Here is a 26,430-nt window from a genome sequence, read left to right as displayed (position 1 = left end):
ATAGGGATTGACAAAGTAATGACGTCACAAGTATCGATAGTCGATAATCGTGTCTACCGGTAGGTTTGATGTGATAGGTTTCATGTGATGTATGTAAAATACAATATAAAACACTAGGTACTTTCCAATAAAAGAAAAGAACGAAATAAATATTTTCACTAATTTTTATTTTATTTAGCGTGACTTAGATTTCATATACAGGGTTAAGGGTAACCCGTACATTACTGTATTTAAGTGCTTATCGGGGAGGTCATTAGCTATGAATTGAGCGCCATATATACTATTTATTTTTATTAACTTGTCACTTAAACATTATATCAGAGTGTTATTGTAATTTATCAAATTAAATTTACTTGCACCCTTTAAAAAAATAAAGGTGGAAAACCAACAAATTCCGGTAATTTATATGAAAATCCCAAAAATTGCTCTATTTCTCAAAAAAAGATTTTTTTAAAACGTCTTTTAATAGTTTTCTATCGAAATATCAATAAAAAATGTTATAAGGGGTTAAAATAACTATAAGTATCTCAGAATTCATTAATAAATTATTTATATAAAATATTAAAGTCATTTCATTAATAAATAATAATCTGTTACCTAGCTTTAGCTTTGTTACTATTTGTGTATTTGAAATGTATTTGATTTTTTAAGATTATAAGATGCTTTTTACTTCACTTCTATGATTTCGCCAGTAAGACTATCGATAATACAAATGCTAAAGTCAGGACAACTCTATTTCACGCACACATTTACGTTTCGTTTTTTGTAACACCGTTAATCTGTCACTGTTGGTCTTGTAAGTCTTTGGTTTGACCTTAGTTGATAAAAACTTGAATAATGGAACGATAATGTGAATTGTAAGTAACTTGATGTAATATTTACATAAGTACCTACTTATTACATACTTATCGTAAATCGGCATCAATCGTCATTCAAGTCGCGTTGCGCGAATATTATTATGCATTGAAGTAAATGGCAATGGCACGCTTTTCGGTTTTATAGACCGAAAACGCATATATAAACACGCGGCCTACTTAATTTGCGAATAATAGGTACTAAGTATCACGTCTTTTTATGTGTCAATAAAGAATGCCATCAAAAAGCTCAAAACATGCACATCTATTCTGTGTGCACATGTATTTCTGCATAGGCAGTAATATCTCTCCACTTGTATCTGTTGCATTCCACTATGTTATTTAGAATATAATTGTAATTGTATTTTAGGTTACGATGGGGCTGGCGTGTCCGTGTCGGACAAAAGTCCCAAAAAAATAAAGATTAAAAAAAAAAAAAATCAACTGCTATTCTTTTTAAACGTTCAACTCCGATCAAAAATGTGTTATGAACTCTATTGTTTTCACTTTTAAGTCTCTATTCATTTGCATCGACGCTTTCGACGCTGATTGATCTAAATTGATTAATGAGATGAATGTCCTTATTAGTAGGGCATTGTGTTACGATATGACTAAGGTTACTTAATAATTGCAACAATTAGATGACAATTACCATTTTGATTTTGCTGTTCTTTGTTGACAGACAAAGAAGATCAATCTACCAGAAAAACTGTAGCTAAACTATTTAAATAAAGTCAAATCATACAAGATAAATTTGAAAACCTATCATGCAAGAAGTGTTAAGTAAGTTTGACAAACATAACACCCCCGATAAGTGAAGGTTACAGTAACAAGAAAAGAGCTGATCACTTTCAAACGACTGAACCGATTTTCTTGGATTATAGCTAAGAACACTCTCGATCGAGCCACCTTACAAACAAAAAAAAATTAAAATCGGTTCATTAGTTTAGGAGCTACGATGCCACACACAGATACACATGTCAAACTTATAACACCCCTCTTTTTGGGTCGGGGGTTAATGAGGAAGAATGATCAATTTAATGTATTGAATTTAATTGAAAAAAACTGTACCCATACCTATGTAGATTGAAAATATATGAAAAATATCCTAAAAGAAAATTCAGAAACTAAACATACAAACAGTGTTTAGTAAATAATTAGTTACCTAGTAGATGAAAGTTTTCTGTTGCATCCTGTTACTTTCGAAACATGTAATAAATGAATCTCTCAGTAATATAAAAATTTAAATATTTCTTAAATAGAATCATAAATCAAACACAAGATTGTGTAATAACTAAATATAATAACTGATAGCGCAATCAAACACAAATTAAATTACATGTTACTAAAGTCTGTCATTATTATCACGTTAAAATGTTTTATCGTTGTCCCACAATAATTATCACACACTCACTTAATTATCATACGTATAGCTCACATTCTGAATACACCGAATTTACTGTCTCTGAATGGGGCATTCAAAGCAGTCGATAAACTAAGTCCTATTATTTTTCTTGTGTCTCTTGGAGCCACTATGCCATCGTCCCATAACCGAGCGGTACTAAAATATGGTCGACCTTCTTTTTCAAATGTAGCTTCCAATGGTGCTCTCACTTTCTTCTCATCTTCGTCAGTCCAAGTCTTCTTATCCCTTAAAGCCTTCTCTTTTGCGACTAATGATAAAACGGTAGCAGCTTGAGGCCCACCCATCACAGAGATCCTAGCATTAGGCCACATATAAAGGAAACTTGGGGAGTAAGCCCTTCCACACATTCCATAGTTGCCAGCTCCGAAGCTGCCACCTATTAAAATAGTTACTTTAGGTCCTTTAAAACAGCTCACAGCTGTTACCATTTTTGCGCCATTCTTAGCAATTCCACCTGCCTCGGCTTCTCTGCCAACCATAAAACCGGTGATATTTTGAAGAAACAGAAGCGGTATTTTACGAGCAGCACAGAGTTGTATGAAGTGCGAACCTTTTAAAGCGGCTTCTGATTGCAAAACACCATTATTGCCTATAACGCCCACAGGCTGACCATATATCGATGCAAATCCACACACTAATGTGTCTCCGTAAAGCTGTTTGAATTCGTGAAACCTACTCCCGTCTACTATTCTGGCAATTACTTCTCGGATATCGAAAGGTCTTTGAATGTTTGCGCCGACGATGCCATGCAACTCTTCGATGTCATGTAACGGCTCGTCAACTTTTAGTGGATTATTTCTGGCGCTTTTATCATTGTTCCAGTTCAGGTTAGCGACTACATTTCTAGCTAAATGTAAGGCGTGTTCGTCGTCTTGAGCGTAGTGATCAGTTACCCCAGATTGTCTGCAGTGTAGATCAGCACCTCCTAAATCCTCAGCCGATACGGACTCTCCTGTGGCCGCTTTCACGAGCGGTGGGCCGGCTAGAAAAATTGTACCCTGGTTCTTAATAATAATACTTTCGTCCGACATACTGGGAATATAAGCACCTCCGGCGGTACACGATCCCATCACTACAGATATTTGCGGGATGCCTTCGGCGGACATGTTCGCTTGGTTATAAAAAATTCGTCCGAAATGCTCCCTGTCGGGGAAAACGTCAGCTTGATCTGGTAAATGAGCACCTCCGGAGTCGACGAGGTAAATGCACGGAAGCCGACACTCCTCTGCGATTGCCTGCGCGCGCAAATGCTTCTTCACCGTCATAGGAAAATAGGTCCCTCCTTTAACGGTAGCGTCGTTCGCAACGATCATGCAGTCCCGACCTTGAACTTTGCCGATAGCTGTAACTATGCCGGCGCACGGAACCTGACCTTTGTACATGTCGGTGGCGGCCAACGTGCTCAATTCTAAAACGTCGCTTCCTTCGTCCACTAACCGGTTAATCCTGTCTCTCACGAGCAATTTTCCTCTCGCCGTGTGCCTCTTTACCGCCTCTTCGGGTCCGCCTTTGATAGCGTCATTTGTTTTCTGCCGAAGCTCCTCTACCAGTTCGTCCATTTTAGCTTTATTTTCTTGGTAGTATGGGTCATTTTTGTTCGGCTCGCTTCCTATCACTGTTGCATAGCTGTACCGCCGGCATTGGGCATTCAATCGCCGTATTCCTCTTACTAGATTTAACATTTTCACTTTATAAATTACGCATTTATACACGACCGACCGACGAGTTTGCTGTGGACTACTGACGATAACGTATACCGTTATCAAAGCGATTAAATACGAAAACAAATTTCGTCGTATGGTTTGACCTTAGTTGATAAAAACTTGAATAATGGAACGATAATGTGAATTGTAAGTGGCTTGATGTAATATTTACATAAGCACCTACTTATTACATAGGTACTTATCGTACATCGGCATCAATCGTCATTCAAGTCGCGTTGCGCGAATATTATTATGCACTAAAGTAAATGGCAATGGCACGCTTTTCGGTTTTATAGACCGAAAACGCATATATAATCACGCGGCCTACTTAATTTGCGAATAATAGGTACTAAGTATCACGTCTTTTTGTGTGTCAATAAAGAATGCCATCAAAAAGCTCAAAACATGCACATCTATTCTGTGTGAAACCAAAAGTACCTTGCAGTTTCATGTTAGGGTAAGCCTTGGGTAAGCAATACAATGGATAAGGTACTATGGAGCCACTGGATGCGTTTGTATCATTTGTGAATTTTGCTTACCTACTTTGTTTAATGATACATAACATAATCCCAAATGTCACAAGTATGTAGTAAATAGTACATACCTAGGTAGGCAAGGAGGTAAGTTATGAATGCATAGAAAGTGCAGAAATAAACAGACTGATTCAGAGTTGTTCAAACGCAATTACGGAATCATTCTTACGTACAGTTACTCATTTATCATTGATGTTCAGAAAACTATCATCATTATTTATTTATTATAATAAGTTCCTTATATCTATAAGATATCTAAATATACTTTTTGAATAAAATTTGGTAAAATATCAGTGGGAGACTATTTATAAATTATAGACATGAAATATTTTTGATGTTTGTTACAGGACCGAGATGAACAGACTAAGCTAGAAATGAAACACCGCCAAGAAGAAGATGATTTGTACAGAAAATTCTCCAAACATCGAGAAGAGGAAAACAGAAGAATACGAGAAGAAATACAGGTATCTCACCTATTATCCTACATTCAGGTCTCTGGTAGCGATTTCCACACGCCGGGAAAACTGATCTTCCATTTTTTTTTATCGCCTGCTAACTAATTTGGAGCTTGAGAAGTGAGGACTTTCAGATCTTTTTAACTGACGCTAATTAATTTATTATTTATTGTAGGTACATCGATGGTCATGGTTAAAATTCTGCTCAAAAGTTAACAAACCCTGTCAAATATACCACAGTTAAACACAACAAGCCTTTACACAAGTTTAAAAAATCTATTAAAACTATGCTCCTGAGAAAAGTATATTATACATTCGAAGATTATGTAAATGATAAAAGAGCGTGGACTTAACCTGCAGCTCGCTCCAGCAATGCGCGGGACTTCAATTACTTTTATACATGGCATAATATTGTATATCAAATCTTTGAAAAGAGCAACCGCCGAGTTTCTTGCTGGTTTTTCTCGGTAGGAAAGGCATTCCGAACCAGTGGTAGACGCTCTTGACGATTCAAAAGTACCTACTGGTTACAAAGTCTAATTGAATAAAAATATTTGGAATTTTTTTGAACAACAACCATTATGAATAAAATCCTACCAACTCAATAATAAAATTATACCTTCCAGGACGAATGGGAAAGAGAGCTAGAAAGGCTGACGAACAGATTTCAACAAGAGATGCAAGTGAAGAAACGGAGGCCCGAGTCAGAGCTCGGAGCGCTGACTCTCCGGCACCAGCAGGAGAGAGCAGACCTCGAGAAGAACATGACTCTGCGGAGAGACAAGAAAAAGGAGAGTTTGACGAGGAAAATGTTGGAACATGAAAGGTACTTAGCGTTTTAATTTTTTTGTTAAGTCCCTAAAGTTTGATCTGGTCTAGCGACTTCGGTCGTAACTATACATAGTTACCAGCAAAGTTGAGCCGCGAAGCGATTTTAACGTCCCGATTTTCACCGTAACGAAGGATGCCACGAAGAAACCGATCACGGATATGGGTTTAATGAAACTTCTATACCAACCAACGCTTTCAAGTTATCCCGTTTTCATCTTAAGGTCGCTGCATACGTAACGTGTTTTTTCACGTCCCGGACGGGACGGGAGGATTTCTTGAACTACTATTGGACAACTGGAACATCCCGCCCCGTCCGATTTCTAAATATCCAAAAATTTAGACTGCATCATCACTTGCCACCAGGTGAGATCGCAGTCAAGGGCTAACTTGTATAAAAAGCACCATTACATTTTATGATCTACCAACACTGAGCATTACGGCGCGAGGTAGCACCATCCAAGCTCCTTAGGCCCTAAAATATCATCGGTTTTATTGTAATTAATTAGATAAACTAACTAATACCACTATTAAATATTGTATTAAGAGAAACACTATTTAACTACCATTTTAGCATCCAAATAAGCTCCGTTAGTGACCGTAAAAAATTGCATTCATCATCAGCGGTTGGGTTCAAAGCACAACAGTAGTGAGAAGTTACTTTCATTTGCGCCGCTCGTAAAACCGGATGTTGGCTAAAGGGTTGGACAGACATATCGCGCGGCGACAGTGATAAGAGACGGCAACATATCCAACGCTATTCCTAGTAACTACACTACCCATATTATTATTATTAATGCGAAAGTGTGTTTGTTGGTTGGTCTGCCTTTCAATCACATCGCAACGAAAACACAGATCGGCGTTATTCTTGGCATGGATGTAGTTAGAGTGATGAAGAGTGACATAAGCTACATTTTATCTCGGAAAATCAAAAAGTCCCTACGGCATTTTAAAAACCTAAATTCGCAGGCACCAGCTAGTAACTTATAATCATCATCCTATTTATTTCAGCCTATGAAAGTCCACTAGTGGACATAGGCCTTTCGCAATGGGCGACACCTCACCCGGGCCTTAGCATTCCACATCTAGACACTTCCTGTCACCCTCTTTATATCTTCAGCCTACCTTGCTGCACTGCAGGGCAGCCCACACTACGTTCACTCGTATGCGATCTCAACTCTATAGGACTTTCACACCCCTTTTTCGCTCCTACTAAACACGGTCTGATGACTGGCATTTCAATTTACTGACGGGTTATTTTAGTGAGCTTGGTTCTCCTACGGATCTTTTCAATTTGAATCTAATTCTTGACGAAAAATCCTAACATTAGCTTATTGCTGTCAAATGGACAATCAATGCCCATAGCTCATTGAACGCGTTGTGTCTGCCCAAGTCTTTACGTATGAGAATATTGTTTGAATGACTTATCAGATGAAATATGTTAACAAGAGACAGCTAAAATGATGAGAATCTTAATTACCATTCACCTTAATTCTTAACAATCTCAAGTCGTAACATAGATAGATAGATAAATTCTTTATTTCCATACAAAACATTAGATACAAAGGAAATAAACAATATAGAAAAATAACGTCTGCAAGATCTTATTACTAACCTTGATAAAAGAGATTTTCAGGCAACCCTTTTTTTAATTTAATATATATTAACGAAATGGGATAGTAACAAAAACTCTATATTACTTAAAATTTAGATATAACGAGCTTCTTTGCGAAAAGAAACCAAACGATATGCTCTTAGTAGAAAACTTTCTTTTATTTCGTAAAACATGCAAGAAGACGCGAAGACAAAACTACTTAGGTTTATGCAGTGCAGTAGAACAAAATCATGTAGCCTAAGTAGCTTACTAAGTCTAGATTTTCAAAAAAAAAAAAGCCAATTTATTAATTCTAAAATTTCCAGGCTTCCTAGTAGCCCTTTAGTTTGTTAGCAGTTTAGTTAGAAATACTTAAATGTACGTAATTTCTGAGTTTTTGCAATGACAGTCGTATCATATCCAACTGTGTACGCCATCTATTTCCATTCTATTGGAATATTAATAAACATTTCTTATCTTACGAATATATGTTTCCAGGGCAGCCACAGCAGCCCTAGTAGAGAAGCAAAGCCACGAAATGATGGAGCTAATAACGGAAAGAAGATCGGAGTACATGGCAGCATCGTCGTTATACCTGGACGGGGAGGAGGCGCCGCCGTACCCGGCTCGGGCGCCGCCGCCGCAGCCCCCACTCGTCTCCAAGTTCCACATCTATACAGATCCGATGGAGTTTGCGGATGTCGATAAAATTGCCATTTCGGTAAGTTTCAGAAAACAAAGTAGTCTAGTCAATAGCTGACTATAGTAGATTTTAATGACTTGTAAAATAGTAATAAGTAAGTAGGTATGTGTATATTTAATAATATTAAACATTAGAGATTGGGCTTAGGATAAAAGTATTGAGCGCTAACTCGCCAACAAACTGCGACGCAGTTTGGCAAGATATATTGTACTTATAAGGTTTTTTTGTATGTCTTAAAAATTAATAAATTAAAAAAAAACAAATGGGTTTTGTAGTAAAAAAGGAATGTAGGTGGTGGAAAACAAAATACTTAAATGTAAAAGACCTTACAGGACTCCCCCTGCGCTTGGCTCATCTCCTAGAGTCGAGGATCAGGAGAATTAGGATTGGTAGTTAAGGATGTTTTAAGTCTGAAGTCAAAAATACTTCCCCCTTCATGCACTCTATAACCATGTATTGAATAGAATAAAGAATCCTTAAATTAAATCTACTAGGTATTAACTTTTAGCGTTGTAAAATTTTATTTAAAACTCTCATATTTAAATTCCAATGCATATTACAGCTGCAAAACGCAGCTTTATAATGTCATGCAGCTTAACCTCATAAAAAAAATTGTTAATCTGTAGGTGGCGCAAGAAGACCAAAAGACCTTCACAGACCTGGTCCGGCAATTAGTGGGACGATGTGCGAGCGACGTCGAGAAAGCGCGCACGATATTCCGCTGGATCACCGTAAAGAACCTCAACAACATACACTTTGATGATAACCTCAAGGGAGACTCGCCGCTCGGGTTACTCAGGGGAATCAAACACGGCACTGAAAGTTACCACGTTCTGTTTAAAAGATTATGCAGGTGAATTTTTGTAATGTTTCCTAATCCTACCGACTGCGCCAAATTAGAGGTGGCGTCAGCGCGTCTCTTTTTAAAGGCAACCTTTGTTTTGAATTTAATGACAATTTGTTAGGCAGCTAACAGACTAAACTAAATTCTATTATCTAGCATCAGTAAGTATTGTGTAATTAATCATGATCACCTCACGTTTGAACTATTTGCTTCTACCACAAGCTATACAGTACAACCAAATTAATAATGCGCAGAGAAATCTTCGTCACTGTTCGGCAACGGTCGTATGATACACATGATATTGACTCCTATTTGTTTATAACAAGGTGCAAAATGCAAGTGCATTGTTTAGGGCTCTTACGATTCAATGATTCGGGTGTTTCTGGGAATACGACGAATTTTGCACCTTGTTATAAACAAATAGGAGTCAATATCATGTGTATCATACGACCGTTGCCGAACAGTGACGAAGATTTCTATGCGCATTATTAATTTGGCTGTACTGTACATAAGTTAGTAGAGCTATGATAAATCTATAGACGGGTTAAAGGAATATTAGTCATTTAGATAGGTAGGTATGCTAACATGCATGGCAAAAAATTGCTAGACAATTTTCAAAACAGCTACCCAGTTTTATTGAAATTTTATAGATTCAATAATTGGTATGAAACCAAAAGTCTTTCTGATTTTTTTTACCTTGAATGACTAGTTTTATCTTGTTTTGCAGCTACGCAGGTCTCCACTGCGTGGTAATAAAGGGCTACAGCAAATCCGCGGGCTACCAACCAGGTGTCCGCTTCGAAGACAACCGCTTCAGAAACTCCTGGAACGCGGTGTACGTCGCAGGAGCGTGGAGATTCGTGCAGTGCAACTGGGGAGCTAGGCACTTGGTGAACGCTAAAGATGCCCCCAAGCCTGGGAACAGAGGGAAAAGTGATAGCTTAAGGTTGGTAAAAACATCTGAAAACGATATTTAGTAGATAAATACTAAATAGATATAAAAAGATATGAAATGCCAAGAATTTAAGTGTTCATTTGCTGAAAAAACATGATTCAGGCCTTCAGGTTAATAATATCTGTCACAGAAAAGCGTTGGAATAATATACTTATTGCATTTAAAATCTTATACTGATAACCAGAGAAAGCCAAATGATCCTGTACCTACCAAAAATATGGGTGTTTCACTTCATTTTTAACCTCCGACTCAAGAGAAGCGTATTATAAGTTTGACGTGTGTATCTGTGTGTTTGTATATCTGTCTGTGACACCGTACCTCTTAAACGAATGAACCGAATTGGATTTAGATTTTTTCTTACCTATTTAGAAGAGGCCCCATGTTGGGATTCAATGCTTTTGTTGGCGACCAATGTGGAGCCAATTTAAATTAAGGTGGAAGCGACGGGCCTGCCCGCGAAATTCAAATTTAATTTGGTTTTTCACAATTTGTAAACTAATACGACAACGTAGGCTTATGGCATTTTAATTGCGACAATGGCAGTATCATCCTCAAAGGTTTATATAAAAATCTTTACTTGAAAGGGTCCAGTTTAAGAAATTAGCTCTAGTATCGACTATTCTCACAAATCACATAAGCCTACGTTGTCGTATTAGTTTACAAATTGCGAAAAACCAAATTAAATTTGAATTTCGCGGGCAGGCCCGTCTCATGCCTCCTAATATCCAAAAATTTAGATCTAATGATCAGATCAGAATCGGACAAGCTTTCAGGGTTTTTGAAACTCCCCAGATATGAATACGATGACCACTACTTCCTCACGGACCCGCGGGAGTTCATCTACGAGTTCTACCCGTTGCAGCCGGACTGGCAACTGCTGAAGACGCCCATCACTCTGCATGACTTCGAAGAGCTACCGTTCGTCCGGTCGCTGTTCTTCCGCTATGGACTCTACTTCAGCGATCCTAACACTAAGGCTGTTATGTTCACTGACTCCACTGGTGAGGAAAACATACCTGTTATTTTTTGATAGCATTTTTGACGATATTCAATTAGTGATGCGGTCTAAAATAGATACGTCTTATTAAGTTTTTGGTATATACTCGTTTAAACGAAAAGAGTCCAAGTACTATAGATTTTTTCGAGGAGCTTAACAGCTTGTTCCTCGAGAGTTGTAATAAAACAAGCCTTTCGGAATACGCCTGTTACGATGAATACTGAAAACTAAATCACTGACCTGTACCTGACTCTGATCTGTACCTCGATTCCGTAAAACCTGCATCAATCATTATTACAATCACAATTGTTGTTATTGGCTAAAATGCTACTCTTGTTGCATCAATGCATTGTAGCCAATAATGAGCGAGCGTCAACCAATCAAAGGTGATTGCGATCGTGACATTGTAGCTGTTATTCTACCGCAATCGAGCTGCAGGTGTTCACTGGCTAAAAGCCATCCGCTAGACATAATAATCATTTTCGAAATTCATCCAACTTTTATATTCAGGCATCTGTCGGAACACCAAGGCAATAATGGTTCATTAAGTTATCAATTTTTCTATGACTGTAGGTACCATAGATATAGATTGTTAGGTCTGTGGACTGTACCTATTCCTCCTTTTCTATAATCTATACTCTATAGTCTGTGTATCTATCCCTTTTTTCCGAGACACAGTTTTAACTAGTTCGAGAAACAGGTGCACAGTAATGTTTGTTATTATGTTTTGTTACATTTATTTTACATTTGTTGCTGAGCCAAATAAATTTATCTTTATCTTTTTATCTTTATTGTACAGGTGCGGCGACTATGCGCATAGCCATGCCGGCACACATGCAGAGCTCGCTCATATTCCACTACAACCTCAAATTCTACGACACCGAGGGCGACGGCTTCGACGGCGTCAGTCTCAAGCGGTTTGTTATGCAGGTACATCCATATTTCTCATTATATTTTAACCAACGCCCTTCCGGCATCAGTTTTCCCTTCCACCTATAATATGGGTACCTTCAAGTCAAGAGTGAATAGGCAACTTTTAGGCAAGCGCGCTCCATCTTAGGCTGCATCACCACTTGCTAGCGAGTCTGATTGCAGCCAAGCGCTAGTCTATATTATTAAAAAAAATATCTCTGCCTCTTTTATGACTGCCTCTGACCGCCTCGTTTACTGTGGAACTTTGGGTCATGAGGTCTTAAATTGTATTCCTAGTCCGGAAGTTCGGAAGTTGACGGTATTTTTCGAGAGCAATTTCTGAGAGATGTTAGTTCTGCATCTGCCCCCTGATTATGTACGAAAAAGGTATTCATCGTGATCGTAAACGGTAGCTTTTGCCTCTTGATTGGCTGTGAAAAATGAGAACAGCGAATCCAACCAATTTGCTGTCGACTACGATTAACACGTTTTTCTTACACAAAACTGACTTTGCTCTGACTTAAGACCCTGTTTAAACGAGACAGCGTTATATCGCTGACATAAATCCGTCTCGCTTTAATTGAAAAATAAGTCTGTACTCTCAGTCTTAGAATTAGTCTTTCCCTCGGAAAAATCTCATATATTCGGACAGCAAATGTCAAAGCACTGATGCAACAAATTATTTTCAGTCAGTGGTAGGCAACGTGGTTTCCTTCCGTGTGCACGCGCCCTGCAGCGGCGCCTTCCTGCTGGACATCTTCGCTAATGCGGTCACGCCCCGGGAGTACCTCACCGGGGAACCCATGAAGTTCAAGAGCGTTTGCAAGTTTAAGGTAACCACTATAAGCATTCCAGATGATTCCATGTTAATAGAGTAGGGTCCACTTAGATTTAAAAACATTTAAGTGAAGATCATCATCATCATCAGCCTGTGGACGTCCACTGCTGGACATAGGCCTTCCCTAAAGAGCGCCACCACACCCGGTCCTCATGCTTCCTCATCCAGCCACTTCCCGCCAGCCGCTTAATATCATCGGTCCATCGTGCTGGAGGGCGTTCCACACTCCGAAGATAAGTGAAGATAAGGACTCGAACACAAGTGTATTCAATTCCCAAGAAATCATCCTAGACAGCGAAGACTAGCCCATAAAGTTGCGAAGGTTCTTTTCGGCTCGTTCTACCATCGCAGTTACTTTATAATAAGTTTTCATGGGTTACAGATTTGCTGCGCAGAACTGCAGACAGTCATGGTGCCGCTGCCCGACTGTGCAAGCGGCGAGTGGGGCCCTACGAAAGCTACAAGACTTTTTGGACTCGTTCCCATTACTCATCAGGTACATAGAATATATTTTATTTGGTGGGGCGTTAAAAGTTATAAGTGGTGATCTAGAACAGGTTAAAAATCGTGTGGCCCAATACGACGCCATTCTTAGAACTTACGACATGGTGTTGAATGAACACCGAAGGCGGTTGGAGGACCTGGACAATAAGCTGCAGAAGATTCATGATGATTGCAGAGATGCAATTAGGGACGTTTTTGCTTTATTATTTATGTAATTTACCTATTTTCTGTTCTTTTCTTATGTACCTTCTTATACCCGGCTATTGTGTGTTTTAATTCTGTGATAACTTTTCGTTGGAGACTGTTGTGGTGTGTGTGCTTTGTATTTGTGTTACCTTTTGTTTATTGTAAATACTGTGTGTCTCCATAAAAAAAAAAAGATTCGAATGCAAGGTTTTGCGGCTGCACCATCTGGAGTCCCTAACGAGATAGCGAATTTTGTCAATGAAGCGCAACTTTTAGCAGAGTTCCAAAAAACTCTATCAACCAATTTTACCAATCCATTGTTAAAAACCTTCAGTGACAATACCTACCTACCTATGTCTTTTCACCCGTCTTCAGAATAGAAGTTATGTTGTGTTTAATCTGTGGTGCATCGATTTTCAAATTATTGTCAACTATTTTATAGATTTTTTGAAGAATAATAATAATTGTGTCAAATATTAGGCCATAAAGGATAAAAATTTTGATGAACATTTTGATGAAAAAAAAAGTTTGGCAACTAAGAGAACAGCATGAAGTATGCTTGGATTTTGTCTTAGTTTATCACAGCTATGACATAACGTCATAACAAATCCAATATGGCGCATATGCCAAACAAAAATATCTGACCTAATTGATATATCTACCCTCATTTCTTCACATTTCAGGAGGCGCTAGTATTCGCGGGTCGTGAGCTGGAGATCCAGTTCCGCATGTCGCGGCCGCTGGCGGACTTCATGGCGACGCTGCACAAGAACGGCGTGGACGAGAAGCGGCTCTCCAAATACGTGCAGCAGAATGTGGTCGACGACATTGTCAACTTTTACATCACTTTCCCCGAAGAGGGTAGGTGCAGTTTTTAACCCCCGACCTAAAAAGAGGGGTGTTATAAGTGTGACGTGTGTATCTGTCTGTGGCATCGTAGCTCCTAAACTAATAAACCGATTTTTAATTTACTTTTTTTTTTGTTTGAAAGATGGCTTGAACGAGAGTGTTCTTAGCTATAATCTAAGAAAATCGGTTCAGCCGTTTGAAAGTTATCAGCCCTTTTCTAGTTACTGTAACCTTCACTTGTCGGGGGTGTTATACATTTTTAATTTACACTTGTGTTAATTGTTCTACAAACGGTTCTATTATCCACTAATCCACTATCCACTAGGTATCCACTAGTGGTTATTATCCACTAGGTTAAAACGTCGGCATCCTATTCAGAGGGTCGGGGGTATCCCAGAGGTAAGCACGCACCTCTAACTTTTCGGAGTTGTGCGTTTGAAGCAATTAAGTATCACTTACTTGAACGGTGAAGGAAAACATAGTGCCAAAACAAACCTGCAAAGGGAAACCTGCATGCCTGAGTGTTCTCCATAATGTTCTCAAAGGTGTGTGAAGAGTGACTATGATCTAAAGTCTAAACCCTTCTCAGTGCTCAGTAGTGAGCCGATTAAGGGGCTAAGCACGATCATGATAATGATAGGATGTTGATAACACCTATATTGTATCTAGGAGTGAGTATATCAAATCGTATGTAAGTACAGTATAACCAAATTAATAATGCGCATAGAAATCTTCGTCACTGTTCGGCAACGGTCGTATGATACACATGATATTGACTCCTATTTGTTTATAAAGTAAAAGTAAAGTAAAAAAGCCTTTATTATCATTAGATAATAAAGGCTTTTTAAAAAAAAGGAAAAAAGCCTTTATTATCATTAGATAATAAAGGCTTTTATTATCATTAGATAATAAAGGCTTTTTTCTACGTAAACGTATTAACGTTTCCTAATACATTTATAGCTATCTTGTGTTACAATAATTTATTTATTCATTTTTGTTCATAAATTCATCATAGGTAGTCAAAATCAAAACTTATATCAATTTCTCAGTATCAATTAATTTATCGTTACATAAAAATTAATGAAATAATGTCAAAAAATTATTGATAAAATAATGTCAAAATATTTATGTTTAAATAAAATATTTAAGTCCCTTTTATAATAATAGTATAGTAATTTAAGTATTAGTCGCCTCCGTGGCGTAGGCCTCCCCCAAATCTCTCCAAAGCTCCCTATCCTGAGCTTTCCGCATCCAGTCCGGTCCTACTTTGTGTGCAAAAACATCTCGCCATCTTTTTCTTTGTCGTCCTCTTTTCCTTTTTCTGTTTCTTGGAATCCACTCAGTCACCTTTTTTGTCCATCTCATCTTATCCAACCTACAAACATGTCCAGCCCATTTCCATTCTAATTTTATAATAATTTTTCTTATATCTGTCAGTTTTATTTGTTTATAACAAGGTGCAAAATGCAAGTGCATTGTTTAGGGCTCTTACGATTCAATGATTCGGAATACGAAAATTAGCGAAGATCTGCATGCGCATTATTAATTTGGTTGTACTGTTAATAGTAAATTCAATTCCAGGTCAATACGGACTGGACATATACACACGGGAACGTGGAGGCCCCACTGCTATACATCAAAACGGATCTACGGAGAAAGAGAAGCACCTTCTAACTCACTGCTGCAAGTATCTGATCAATAGCAGCAAGAGAAACTGACATACCTCATTGAAAAACAGGCTTTGATTGAAGTCTTGTAAATCACGAATACTGCAGTTTCAGCCTGCGTAGTAATCGATTTTAATAAAGAGTCGATTCCGATGATTTTTCTTTTGTAAAGCAATGCCCGGCAAAAAACTTAAGCAAATGAGCAATATCGATTTTTAGGTGTGCTAGGCGGACTGCGTGGGAGCAAGCAATTTGTTAATTAATCATCCAAATCATGGCGATGCATCAAGTATCCCCTACTACGTCGCGCTGCTGTTGCTCATATTTTTTGCCAAGCAATGTGGCTTTCTGCCTGAACAATCTCTGAGCTAAACTAAAATGACAGATCTGAATGTAATTTAGGTATCACTAATCGCTATCCTTTTCATAATACTCCGTACCGAAGAGGATAGCACTAGAGCTGTTAATTTAGTCTTGTTTAGAGATAAGCCACCTTTATCTGTACTCCGAACTGTAATTGAAAAGATAATGTAATTTAATATTAATTTTCAGAAAGTTTTATGGCAGGATAGAAGTTTATATAGTTAATTAATAATAAGAAATATATCCAAATGTAGATATTAGTAGGAAATAAAAGCCGTCCATTAACATAAATCGTTTATTGAGTAGTTAATACATTATATAATTTTATACATATTTTTTGTAAATGTTTTATTTTTAATCGATAATTTTATTTTTTAAGTACTCTCTAGGTTGTGCTAGTGCAATCTAATTGCATTTTATGTAATTTATAACAAAATCATCAATTTACCGGTATTTTTAACAAAATGAACTCATGATATTTCAGTTCTTATAGACAAAATTTATTAATTTTTGCAAGTATGACAATAATCATATCTTTTCTTTTAATAGTTTCGAAATGAAAAAAAATTCATGAAAGAATCAAATCTCCAGAATATCATTTGAAAATAATGAAGAATTCAGAGACTGAAAAAAATACATTTCATTTGAAAAATTGTTTAAAGTATAAAAATAGTGTTAATTGAACAGTTTTACAAATACACAAAGATATTTCGAAAATAATAAAATATATATCAGATTGCTCCACACTTACGCTTAACCCATAAGATTAGTTAGCTTAAGAATTTATATCAAAATAATAATTTTAACATTGCATTAAGAAATACGTAATTTATACTATAATTATTATTTTACTATACACGATCATTATATTGTAAATTTTTATAAAATATATGGCATGTTATTTTTCTAATGTTTTCGTTTAATTTAGTACCTTATCAGATCCTTATAATTAGTCTTATGTTATATTTTGAGCACCGATTAAATTGGGACGGAAAAATGTTCTTTTGCACACAATCTCTAACCTAAAATGACGGTGGCGCCGATTCTGTTCTTTCTGTAAACTAAATTTAGAGTATCTGCATCTTTTTCTTTTTAAAAAAAAAGAAAGTACGGAACGTGAATATTATATTTGAAGACTCTAAATTTTAGTGCACGCTTCAAATTTAAACAATAGGCTCGCGACTGGCAGCTTAAGTGACGCGTTTGACAGCTCTAAATTTAATTTTAAACTGTCAAACTATGGCTGTCCTTTTCATATAACATTAGTAAGAAGAGGATGCAAACACTAAAATTTAGTTGTGTACCAATCTATACCTATCGTAATGCTCCCTGCAGAAAGGATAGCACTAAATTCAAACTTGTCAATTTAGTTTAGAGATTATTGTGTACATTAAAACAAGCCACAATGTCTTAAGAATTAAGTCACTGGGAATGTTAGTTTTTTTTACTATCTAACTTAATGAAAGTAAACTATAATTTATTATTTCCAAGTTATTTAGCAAAAATAACTAAGACTATTTCTGTCATGTTCTGTAGAACAAGAGTCAGTAAAATAAGCCTACATAAAGTGAACATACCAAGTCATTGCACAGCAATAAAAATTAGTATTTGCATATTAAAAGATTATTTTACACTAGCTTTTCCACACGGTTTCGTCCACGTGATACAATTTGAAGCACTCGAGCTATAATAATAATTCATCAGTAAAAGAATTTTCAGAATCGCATAATTAGTTCAGAGATACATCCAAATTTACTGTTAGCTCTTTACAATATTAGTGTAGATCATAAAATTAAACTCCTGAATGCAAATTTGTACAGATCTATCCAGTTTTTTTTAATCCGAACGCAAGCTTACTTGGCAAACTTTCTTACTAGTTCTTCAAGATATACAGGCTGTAACCAGAAAACTAGCAAAAACGAAGACAGGTGATAGTACTGATGATTACTGATAAGATACCATATAAAATATGTTTTTTTTTAAATCTTGTATTTTTAAAAATTCACAATATATTAATTGCAAATAAAACATCTGACTGACGCTAGAGGTCAACGAACGTTCCGTAAATAAGTCACTAATAGTTAATGCTGCGTCGTAGGTGGGACCTTGACCCGAGCTTTGCACGCTATACAATGCGCGTTTGAAAAAGACTAAATCATAAGGCAAATGATTTGTTGGCATTGGATTGTGTTAAGATAATGTATTGCTAAGTTTTAGCTAGCGTTCTGGTTACACCTGTATTTGAACATAATATTCAATCACACTTCACACTAATATTATAAAGGAGAAAGTTTGTGTGTATGTGTGTATGTTTGTTACTCTTTCAAGCAAAAACTACTAGACAGTTTTGGCTGAAATTTAGAATAGAATAGATTTATACTCTGAATTAACACATAGGCTACTTTTTATCCCGGAAATTTAAAGAGTTCTTTAATTTTAAGAAAGTAAACGAAGTCGCGGGCATCAGCTAGTAATCACTAAATATACTAAACGAGACCATTGTTAGCGTTGAGCGTAGCGCGCTGCTCCACGCCGCGTATGAGGGTCCCCAACAAACCCTCCATCTCACTCGCCGTCTCCCGCAGTTGAGTGTTGTCAAAACACGAGTCTGAAGCAACCATACTGACACCTTAGGCTGAGATCTATAGAGCGTACTTTGACTTTGCTCAGACTTGACACTGTTAAAACGAGACAGCATTATACCGTTGGCATAAATCTGTCTCGTTTTAACTGAAAATGAAGTCTAAGCAAAGTCAAAGTACACTCTATAGATCTCAGCCTCAGCTTTTGGCGGTTATTATTTTTATACAACATTAACTTGTAGACCACTGCTCGAATGTCCTTCGTTCTTCTTTTCTAGTTAAAATCCTGTTCCTTATTCAGAAATCCTCATAAAATTATAAACATGCGATTGTGCATATAGTTTGGAAGTGCGCTCGCGAACTCAGAATTTTCTCCTCTTTCATTTGACATTGTATTTGACATATTATAGCAAAAAAAATTTGGAGAACCCCACTTTTTTGGATGTAACATCCATCAGGTCAATTTTTTCGTATAAAATGTAGCCCAGACCAAAATAACGCATCGATTGACACCTCATTCATCAAAATCGGCTCACTAATTTAAACATTATAATGGAACACACATAAATACAAGCATACATACATACATAGACTGCTAAAATCATAACCCTTCCTTTTGGCTTTGCCGTAGTCGGGTAAAAATAGCACTTACCATCCATAGCGAAGTTGTTAGTGAGTATCTGTTGCAGTCTATCCAATACAGTGTCCAGATCTGCGTTGAGTTCCCTCATTTTGTCGTTACTGTTCTCCACGGAGCGAATGTCTGCAGCGAACCGCTTCTCTGTAGCTGATATACTGTGGTTGCTTTCCAGTTTCGTTTTAGTTGCGTTTCGTTTGTTAGTAGTTTCAGTTTCTGAAACATTTTTTAATAATTTGCACTTACACATTGGCTCCGTGTCATATCAAGTCTCCCTGATATGCTGTCTCGAGCATCGAAACCGGGAGCCATGGCAGAAATGACTGAAATCGGTAAACGGCGCTAGTATGCCTCTCTTATGGAGAGGCATACTTGCGCCGTTCTCTTATCCATTTACTATGGAAAACTCTTGGAAATCTTGGGGCAATAGACTACAGAGTTTATTTTGACTTTGCTCAGACTTAATATCCATCGCATAATCCAGCACGTAGATAATATGTCACTGATCCTAAGTATAAAATATTGAACACTTACCATTGTACCAATTGCTCATATCATTCATAGACACAGTAGAAATGCTATCCGAAGTGGCATGAACCACCACTGGCTTCAATGCATCTCCCGACATAGTCAGCAGATGCTGACTATCAGGCTTATCCGCCACTGAGAAGTTTCCGGAATCCAAGCTAAGTACCCTTGGCTGGTTTTTGGAATTTTCTGTGACTTTTGATTGTTTCCCGTCCACTACTGGTATGGGACTGAAGAGGTCAAATGCTTGAGGTCGTTCCAATTTTTCAGATTTGGTTTCAGGTGGGAAGTTGTCCGGGTTTAGGAAATTGTCCTGAAATAAAGATTGAGTTAAGCATGTTTTTATTTTCTCATTTATTTACATACCTCGTTGTTATATTTTAAAAAAGCTAAAATAACAGGTATAACAGAAACAACAGAATTAGGATTTATTTATAGGATGGCGTCTGTCTGTCTATTCAAGGGAATAAAACCTGTAGGGTATTCCCATTGACCTAGAATCATGAAAGGCCGAAAAAAACAGAAAACTGTGAATTTGGAGAAAACTGTGAATTTACATCACAAAAGAAAACTATTTAAATGACCAAATAATATGTCAACTAAATCACATCATAGATGGCGCTGTCCGTCATTACCTTGCAGTTTTGTACAGCTGTGGGTGCGATAAATTTTTATTATACTGGCTTGAGATTTCTTGCAGATTGTACGGAACCCTTCGTATGTGAGTCCGAGTCGCACTTTTTCATTTTGTAAAAGTGATACTTACCTTCAATGTCTTGAGCCTGGCGATTTGTGCAGATATCTGACTGTAATACACCTCTGCTTTGCCTTTCAATTGTTCGTCACTATCTTTGTCGCCGGCTTTGACCACTGTGTCCATTTGATCCATCAGATCTTTGAGGGCTCTAAAATTTTTTCAATTTAAAAAAATCAGATACAATCTCCCTTGACTGCAATCTCACTTGGTGGTAAGTGATGATGCAGTCTACAATGGAAGCGGGTTAACCTGGAAGGGGTACAGGGTATAGCAATTTTCATTAAACCCATAACCCTTTGGTTTCTACACGGCATCGTACCGGGACGCTAAATCACTTAGCGGCACGGCTTTGCCGGTAGGGTGGTAACAAGCCACGGCCGAAGCCCCCACCAGACCAGACCAGAAAGTGTATTTTATTTATTGTTATATTTTACTTACTTAATGTCGTATTTTACTTACATAGTGTTGTATTTTACTTACTTAGTGTCGAATTTTACTTACTTAGTGTCGTATTTTACTTACTTAGTGTCATTTTCCATATTAGTAATAATATCCTGCAGCGTCATGGCTGGATTGTTAGTTTTATTTCCCGAAGCCTTGCCCACCGTCGAGGTAAATATCACAGGCTTTTCTTTTCTTTTGAGCGAACTTTGTCTTGTCTGTTTATTCTTTTTATCCATTTTACTTGTCTTTTTCTTTCTTGTCTTCGTGCAGAAGAAAAATCTTTTCATGCCTTTTATGAAGCTGAGGCATTCAGGAGCTTTGATCTGAAACATAATTAAAAACTAAATTATAGAAATTAGGTATTCTTTTTACCATATTATTATGATTTTTTTCTGTATTGTGTATTTAGAAAAAAATAGTATATTTATTATTTACCTCTCCATCAATTAGTTCTTGCACTAAATGAGTTTTCTTATGACTGGGAACACTCGACAACTCCTTGCCATATAAATAACACTTTTCACAAAAGTAGACATCATTACATTTTGCACATTTGAATTTCAGCACCTGACAATAAACACAAGTGTAAATTAAAAAATTATAACACCCCCGACGATCCAAAGTATTTGAGTTTTCCAAAACATCATTTTCAATAATTATGTATTTAGGCAACGTCCATTTTGACAGCTTGACATTTGTCAATTGACATAATATTAAGAACCTAATGGTTATCTAACCTTCTTTTCTACAAGAAAACTAGAAAAGAGCTGATAACTTGTAACAAAGAAAATTTTTCACCACCCAATAGGTGAAAAATTTAAAATAAAATTTATTTAAAAAAAAACAAAACAATAGAATTAATTCCTTACTTTTACTTCCAGCTGACAAAATATATATATATAAAATGGATATAGGGAAAACCTTCGGGCGCCAGCCAGCTGGATAGAAATCTCCACAGATAGACTTGCCGAGGCCTGGACTTTTAATCGCAAGTCAGAGATTCGGTCCACCTAGCCGTGCTCTCTATTCCGGGACGCCAAATGTCCTCAAGAAATAAATATTGGTGAATAAAAATCAAAGAATTTAAAATTTATTATTAAAAATTAATTTATTAAATTTCTAAAGTTTTATACAAATTTTATTTATTAAAGAGGAAAAAAAAATATGACAATTTATAATAGGTATCGCCCCTTTGTTCTTGTCTTAATTTTATATGTCTTATATATAATTATCAAAAATAAACAAACTTATAGTACCTGGGCCACATGGCCACACACTAGGTTATAAAAAAATAAAGTCCAAATTATCACAAAATTTGTTAAAATAGAGAATAAGCTAGGCACATGTCGAATATCTAACTAATTCCACAGGCCGAAAACTGCATTCCATCACACCAATTCCGGGATGGAATCCGATATAAAACGTAACATGTACGATCCAAAATGAAATTTACGGGAAAATCCTCATGATAAATGCTCAAATGAGGCGTTAAATGATAACAATCTAGGATCAACGGCTGTAACAAGGAAATGTTAGGTTAAAATTTTCATTCATTTTCTTGTTGGAAAATTCAATGTTCTAATGGCGAAATTGGGTAGAAAAATGAACACTTACCGCTAAAAGCGCCGTGTCCTACCACTCTATAGCCCTCTGGCCCATAAATATGTATTATACTTATTTAGTTTAACTTTCACATTTTTAAAAATTAATAATTGACGAGCAAATGTTTGCGTGTCTATGTAGGAAGAAAAAGTCAACCTTCAAAATGGCCACCGAAAGATGCCAACTTCATTCGGTAAACGAGCTGTCAAAAATGTTACTAGTTTTTTTTTTCCAATATGAAAGAAGGTTTGACAGATCGTTGAATTACATTCCCAAACGTCACGCCTTTGAAACGTCATGGTGAAGTTTGGGACACTGACATATGACGTATAAAAGGTCTACTAACAGATTTCAGGTTATGTTAATAAAAATATGCGATCTAAATAAAGGATGTAACGGGACCGCTAAGGTACACGTTACAATTTCCCCTTTCTAGAGAAAAGAAAAAAAAACCTTTTTTTTTTCTTTACCCTAAACAATTCTATAAGACAAAACAAAGGGAACTACCAAACAAAAGGAAAGTTAAATATCTAAATTTATGTAAGCCAAAACAACCAAATAATCATTAATAAATACAGATTGAGAAGCAATCCATTAAAACAAAATTCCTAAACTAGAATTGCATAGTATTGGTATACTACTGTCCAAGACACTAGCATCAACGCTGTGAAATGGCAAACCAAACTAGCTAAGAAGGGAAGAAAACTTTCTAAAGAGTGTGTGATTAGGATTGGTATACTACTGACCAAGACACTAAGCATCAACGCCGTGAAATGGCAAACCAACCTAACACAACATAAGCCAAAATAAAAAGAGTCTAGAGTTAGTATGCAACTGATCAATCCACTGAGGCACCCTCGCCGCGTATTGACGAACTAACCTAGCTAAGGGGTTTTCGGAATGGTATGCAACCGAACAAAGCACTCAGGCACCCTCGCCGCGCATTGTCGAACCATCCAAAATAAAGATGCGCTACAAAAGAGCAACACCTAAAACATCGTCCTGCCTAAAGCAAGGACCTAGCGAACATGTCCACATGTGTGAGACAAGGCCAAGGATGAGTACTAAAGACCCACATAGAAAAAATATATACATCTACTTGCCGATAAAACAGACACAAGCAGGAGGATAACATGGAGCATGTGCCAACCATGATCCCACAAAAGATCTGTACATATTTACAAAACTACCTGACTGACTATAGCAGAACAAGCAGGAGGATAGTACGGGGCATGTGCTAAACCGTAATCCCTGAAAAGAAAACTATACATATTTACAACAAAATTAGGTAATACGGTGCAAACAAAGGCAAAACCGCAACCAAAAATGAGTTCTTCAAGAGCCTGGTAAAACGAAGCAACTGCATAACCGCTACCAAAAGATCTCTTATAAACAGAACTATAAAATCAAAAATATACAATATATACAAAAAGGAGAGGTAATGCGGAGCAACTGCATAGCCGCAACCTACAAATCGGTAGGACTGACAAAGGAGCCAAAAAAAATCCTACACAAAATAATAATGAGTCCTTATTGTGTTAGCTTCTGCTAGATTCTTTTCCTGTTAAAATTAATTTTAAGTTTTAATTTTGTCAAATTTTAAGAATATCTTTTATATGGTATCTACCTGTACTATTTTTTTCCAAATCTTTTAATAAATATACATTATCTGAAATTTTCTTTATTATTTTACATTTAACAAATTTAGGGGCTAATTTTGCGGAAAAGAAAGAAGCAGCATTGGATTGCACAAAGTTGCGCCTCCAAACTGTGTCTCCAACACAATAAGAAATGCTTTTTCTTCCTTCATTGTAGTATTTGGCATTTCGTCTATATGACTTGGCCAGATTACTAACAGTTTTATCAAAAATATTACTCAAAGTAAGAAGTGCGTCCGAATAATCTGAACGACTACCAATAGTTAACTCTGAAGGGTCAGAGATAGAATAAAATTTATGTAAGGATCCATCAAGGAAAACTTCCCTACCAAACATAAGAAAATTAGGTGTGTATCCTGTAACTAAATTAATAGTGCCATTAATAGCTGCCTGAACATGGGGTAAATACCTATACCACGTTCTATGATCGTTCTCAACATAGCATGCTAGACAAGTCTCAATAGTCTTATTAAAACGTTCTACTGGATTATTCTGAGGGGTATATAAAGTGTTATAAAATACTTTTGGAATATTATATTCTTTAGCAAAATTCAGATTTATTTAAGTTATTTGCAAGTCTAGAATCTTTTAATCTTTGATATTTATTTATCTAAAATGCTGAATGAATTTAAAATCTTTTGAAAGTAAAATAATAATATCATCTAGGTAACAGGACTTAGTTATCAAAATCTGGTCCAAACAAACGATCAGAAAGTCTGTGTAATTCGACGGTGCATTTGTCATACCAAATAACATCCTAACGAATACAAATAGACCACGACCTGGGACTACAAACGCTGTCTATTCTCTAGAAGATTCTTCTAACAAAATTTCCAAAAAGCCTAAAAAAAAAATAGATAAAATTAAGTAAAATAGATTTTCCATCGTCGTGCACCTATCATTTTCAAGAGAAAACTGGTCACAGCGACACCTATCAAGTTTTTGGCTCCGTTTCTTACAAAGAAATGGCCTTTTTAGGTAAGTAGCATTTTCACTAGTAACACATAAATAATAGTAGTATAAAAAACCTCAAAATAAACTACGCTTATTAACTAGGCGAGCACACTTAAATTAGCTATGCTAGAACAAACATCTTAGTATCTAGGCATACAATAAAAAAAAAATAAGTTACAAGAATACAATACACCTTAAAATATTACAAAAAATACAAATTAAGACAAGAACGAGAACAATTAAAATATTTATTCACTAATACTATGAGAATCAACACAACTAGGTTCCCAAATAAAAATCAGTCCCTGTTCGGGGCTGCCAATTGTAACTCGTCTTATCTTAATCTTTATATATTTATCAAAAATAAACAAACTTATAGTACCTGGGCCACATGGCCACACACTAGGTTATAAAAAAATAAAGTCCAAATTATCACAAAATTTGTTAAAATAGAGAATAAGCTAGGCACATGTCGAATATCTAACTAATTCCACAGGCCGAAAACTGCATTCCATCACACCAATTCCGGGATGGAATCCGATATAAAACGTAACATGTACGATCCAAAATGAAATTTACGGGAAAATCCTCATGATAAATGCTCAAATGAGGCGTTAAATGATAACAATCTAGGATCAACGGCTGTAACAAGGAAATGTTAGGTTAAAATTTTCATTCATTTTCTTGTTGGAAAATTCAATGTTCTAATGGCGAAATTGGGTAGAAAAATGAACACTTACCGCTAAAAGCGCCGTGTCCTACCACTCTATAGCCCTCTGGCCCATAAATATGTATTATACTTATTTAGTTTAACTTTCACATTTTTAAAAATTAATAATTGACGAGCAAATGTTTGCGTGTCTATGTAGGAAGAAAAAGTCAACCTTCAAAATGGCCACCGAAAGATGCCAACTTCATTCGGTAAACGAGCTGTCAAAAATGTTACTAGTTTTTTTTTTCCAATATGAAAGAAGGTTTGACAGATCGTTGAATTACATTCCCAAACGTCACGCCTTTGAAACGTCATGGTGAAGTTTGGGACACTGACATATGACGT

The 26,430-nt window shown here is 36.5% G+C and overlaps 3 protein-coding genes across 7 annotated transcripts in view; 1 reads left to right on the top strand and 2 right to left on the bottom strand.

The window, feature by feature from the left end:
• LOC123875644 (hillarin) overlaps positions 1 to 16,633 on the top strand; it is a 67,465-nt gene extending 50,832 nt beyond the window's left edge. For all 4 annotated transcript variants that reach the window (XM_045921590.1, XM_045921592.1, XM_045921589.1 and 1 more), the window contains exons 5-15: positions 4,864 to 4,980; positions 5,598 to 5,797; positions 7,892 to 8,114; positions 8,723 to 8,949; positions 9,668 to 9,886; positions 10,688 to 10,896; positions 11,692 to 11,822; positions 12,494 to 12,637; positions 13,025 to 13,138; positions 14,016 to 14,193; positions 15,763 to 16,633. In XM_045921590.1, the coding sequence (XP_045777546.1) occupies positions 4,864 to 4,980; positions 5,598 to 5,797; positions 7,892 to 8,114; positions 8,723 to 8,949; positions 9,668 to 9,886; positions 10,688 to 10,896; positions 11,692 to 11,822; positions 12,494 to 12,637; positions 13,025 to 13,138; positions 14,016 to 14,193; positions 15,763 to 15,899 (1,899 nt within the window). In that variant the 3' untranslated portion in view covers positions 15,900 to 16,633. The remainder of the gene's footprint in view (positions 1 to 4,863; positions 4,981 to 5,597; positions 5,798 to 7,891; positions 8,115 to 8,722; positions 8,950 to 9,667; positions 9,887 to 10,687; positions 10,897 to 11,691; positions 11,823 to 12,493; positions 12,638 to 13,024; positions 13,139 to 14,015; positions 14,194 to 15,762) is intronic.
• Positions 2,138 to 4,161, bottom strand: LOC123875649 (probable methylcrotonoyl-CoA carboxylase beta chain, mitochondrial). Its single transcript, XM_045921601.1, has one exon. The coding sequence runs from the start codon at positions 3,960 to 3,962 to the stop codon at positions 2,289 to 2,291; it is 1,674 nt and encodes a 557-aa protein (XP_045777557.1). The 5' UTR covers positions 3,963 to 4,161; the 3' UTR covers positions 2,138 to 2,288.
• Positions 6,733 to 26,430, bottom strand: part of LOC123875647 (dystrophin-1-like) — a 23,276-nt gene continuing 3,578 nt past the window's right edge. Inside the window, exons 6-13 of one of the 2 annotated variants that reach the window (XM_045921598.1) lie at positions 21,595 to 21,726; positions 21,238 to 21,482; positions 20,725 to 20,863; positions 19,965 to 20,271; positions 19,446 to 19,646; positions 18,659 to 18,819; positions 7,596 to 7,600; positions 6,733 to 6,764 (exon numbers count right to left, since the gene is read on the bottom strand). In XM_045921598.1, the coding sequence (XP_045777554.1) occupies positions 18,698 to 18,819; positions 19,446 to 19,646; positions 19,965 to 20,271; positions 20,725 to 20,863; positions 21,238 to 21,482; positions 21,595 to 21,726 (1,146 nt within the window). In that variant the 3' untranslated portion in view covers positions 6,733 to 6,764; positions 7,596 to 7,600; positions 18,659 to 18,697. Of the gene's footprint in view, positions 6,765 to 7,595; positions 7,601 to 18,570; positions 18,820 to 19,445; positions 19,647 to 19,964; positions 20,272 to 20,724; positions 20,864 to 21,237; positions 21,483 to 21,594; positions 21,727 to 26,430 lie in introns of those variants that run through there. The other variant, XM_045921597.1, reaches the window with a different exon arrangement.

This window comes from Maniola jurtina, chromosome 20 (assembly GCF_905333055.1).
Source record: "Maniola jurtina chromosome 20, ilManJurt1.1, whole genome shotgun sequence".
Taxonomy (NCBI): Eukaryota; Metazoa; Arthropoda; class Insecta; order Lepidoptera; family Nymphalidae; genus Maniola; species Maniola jurtina.
Note: the sequence above shows the minus strand (reverse complement) of the source record. Positions and strands in the feature narration are given on the sequence as shown.

Bases quoted from the DNA above. Each gene is read 5' to 3' on its own strand.
- LOC123875649 (XM_045921601.1), bottom strand. From the start codon at position 3,962: ATGTTAAATCTAGTAAGAGGAATACGGCGATTGAATGCCCAATGCCGG.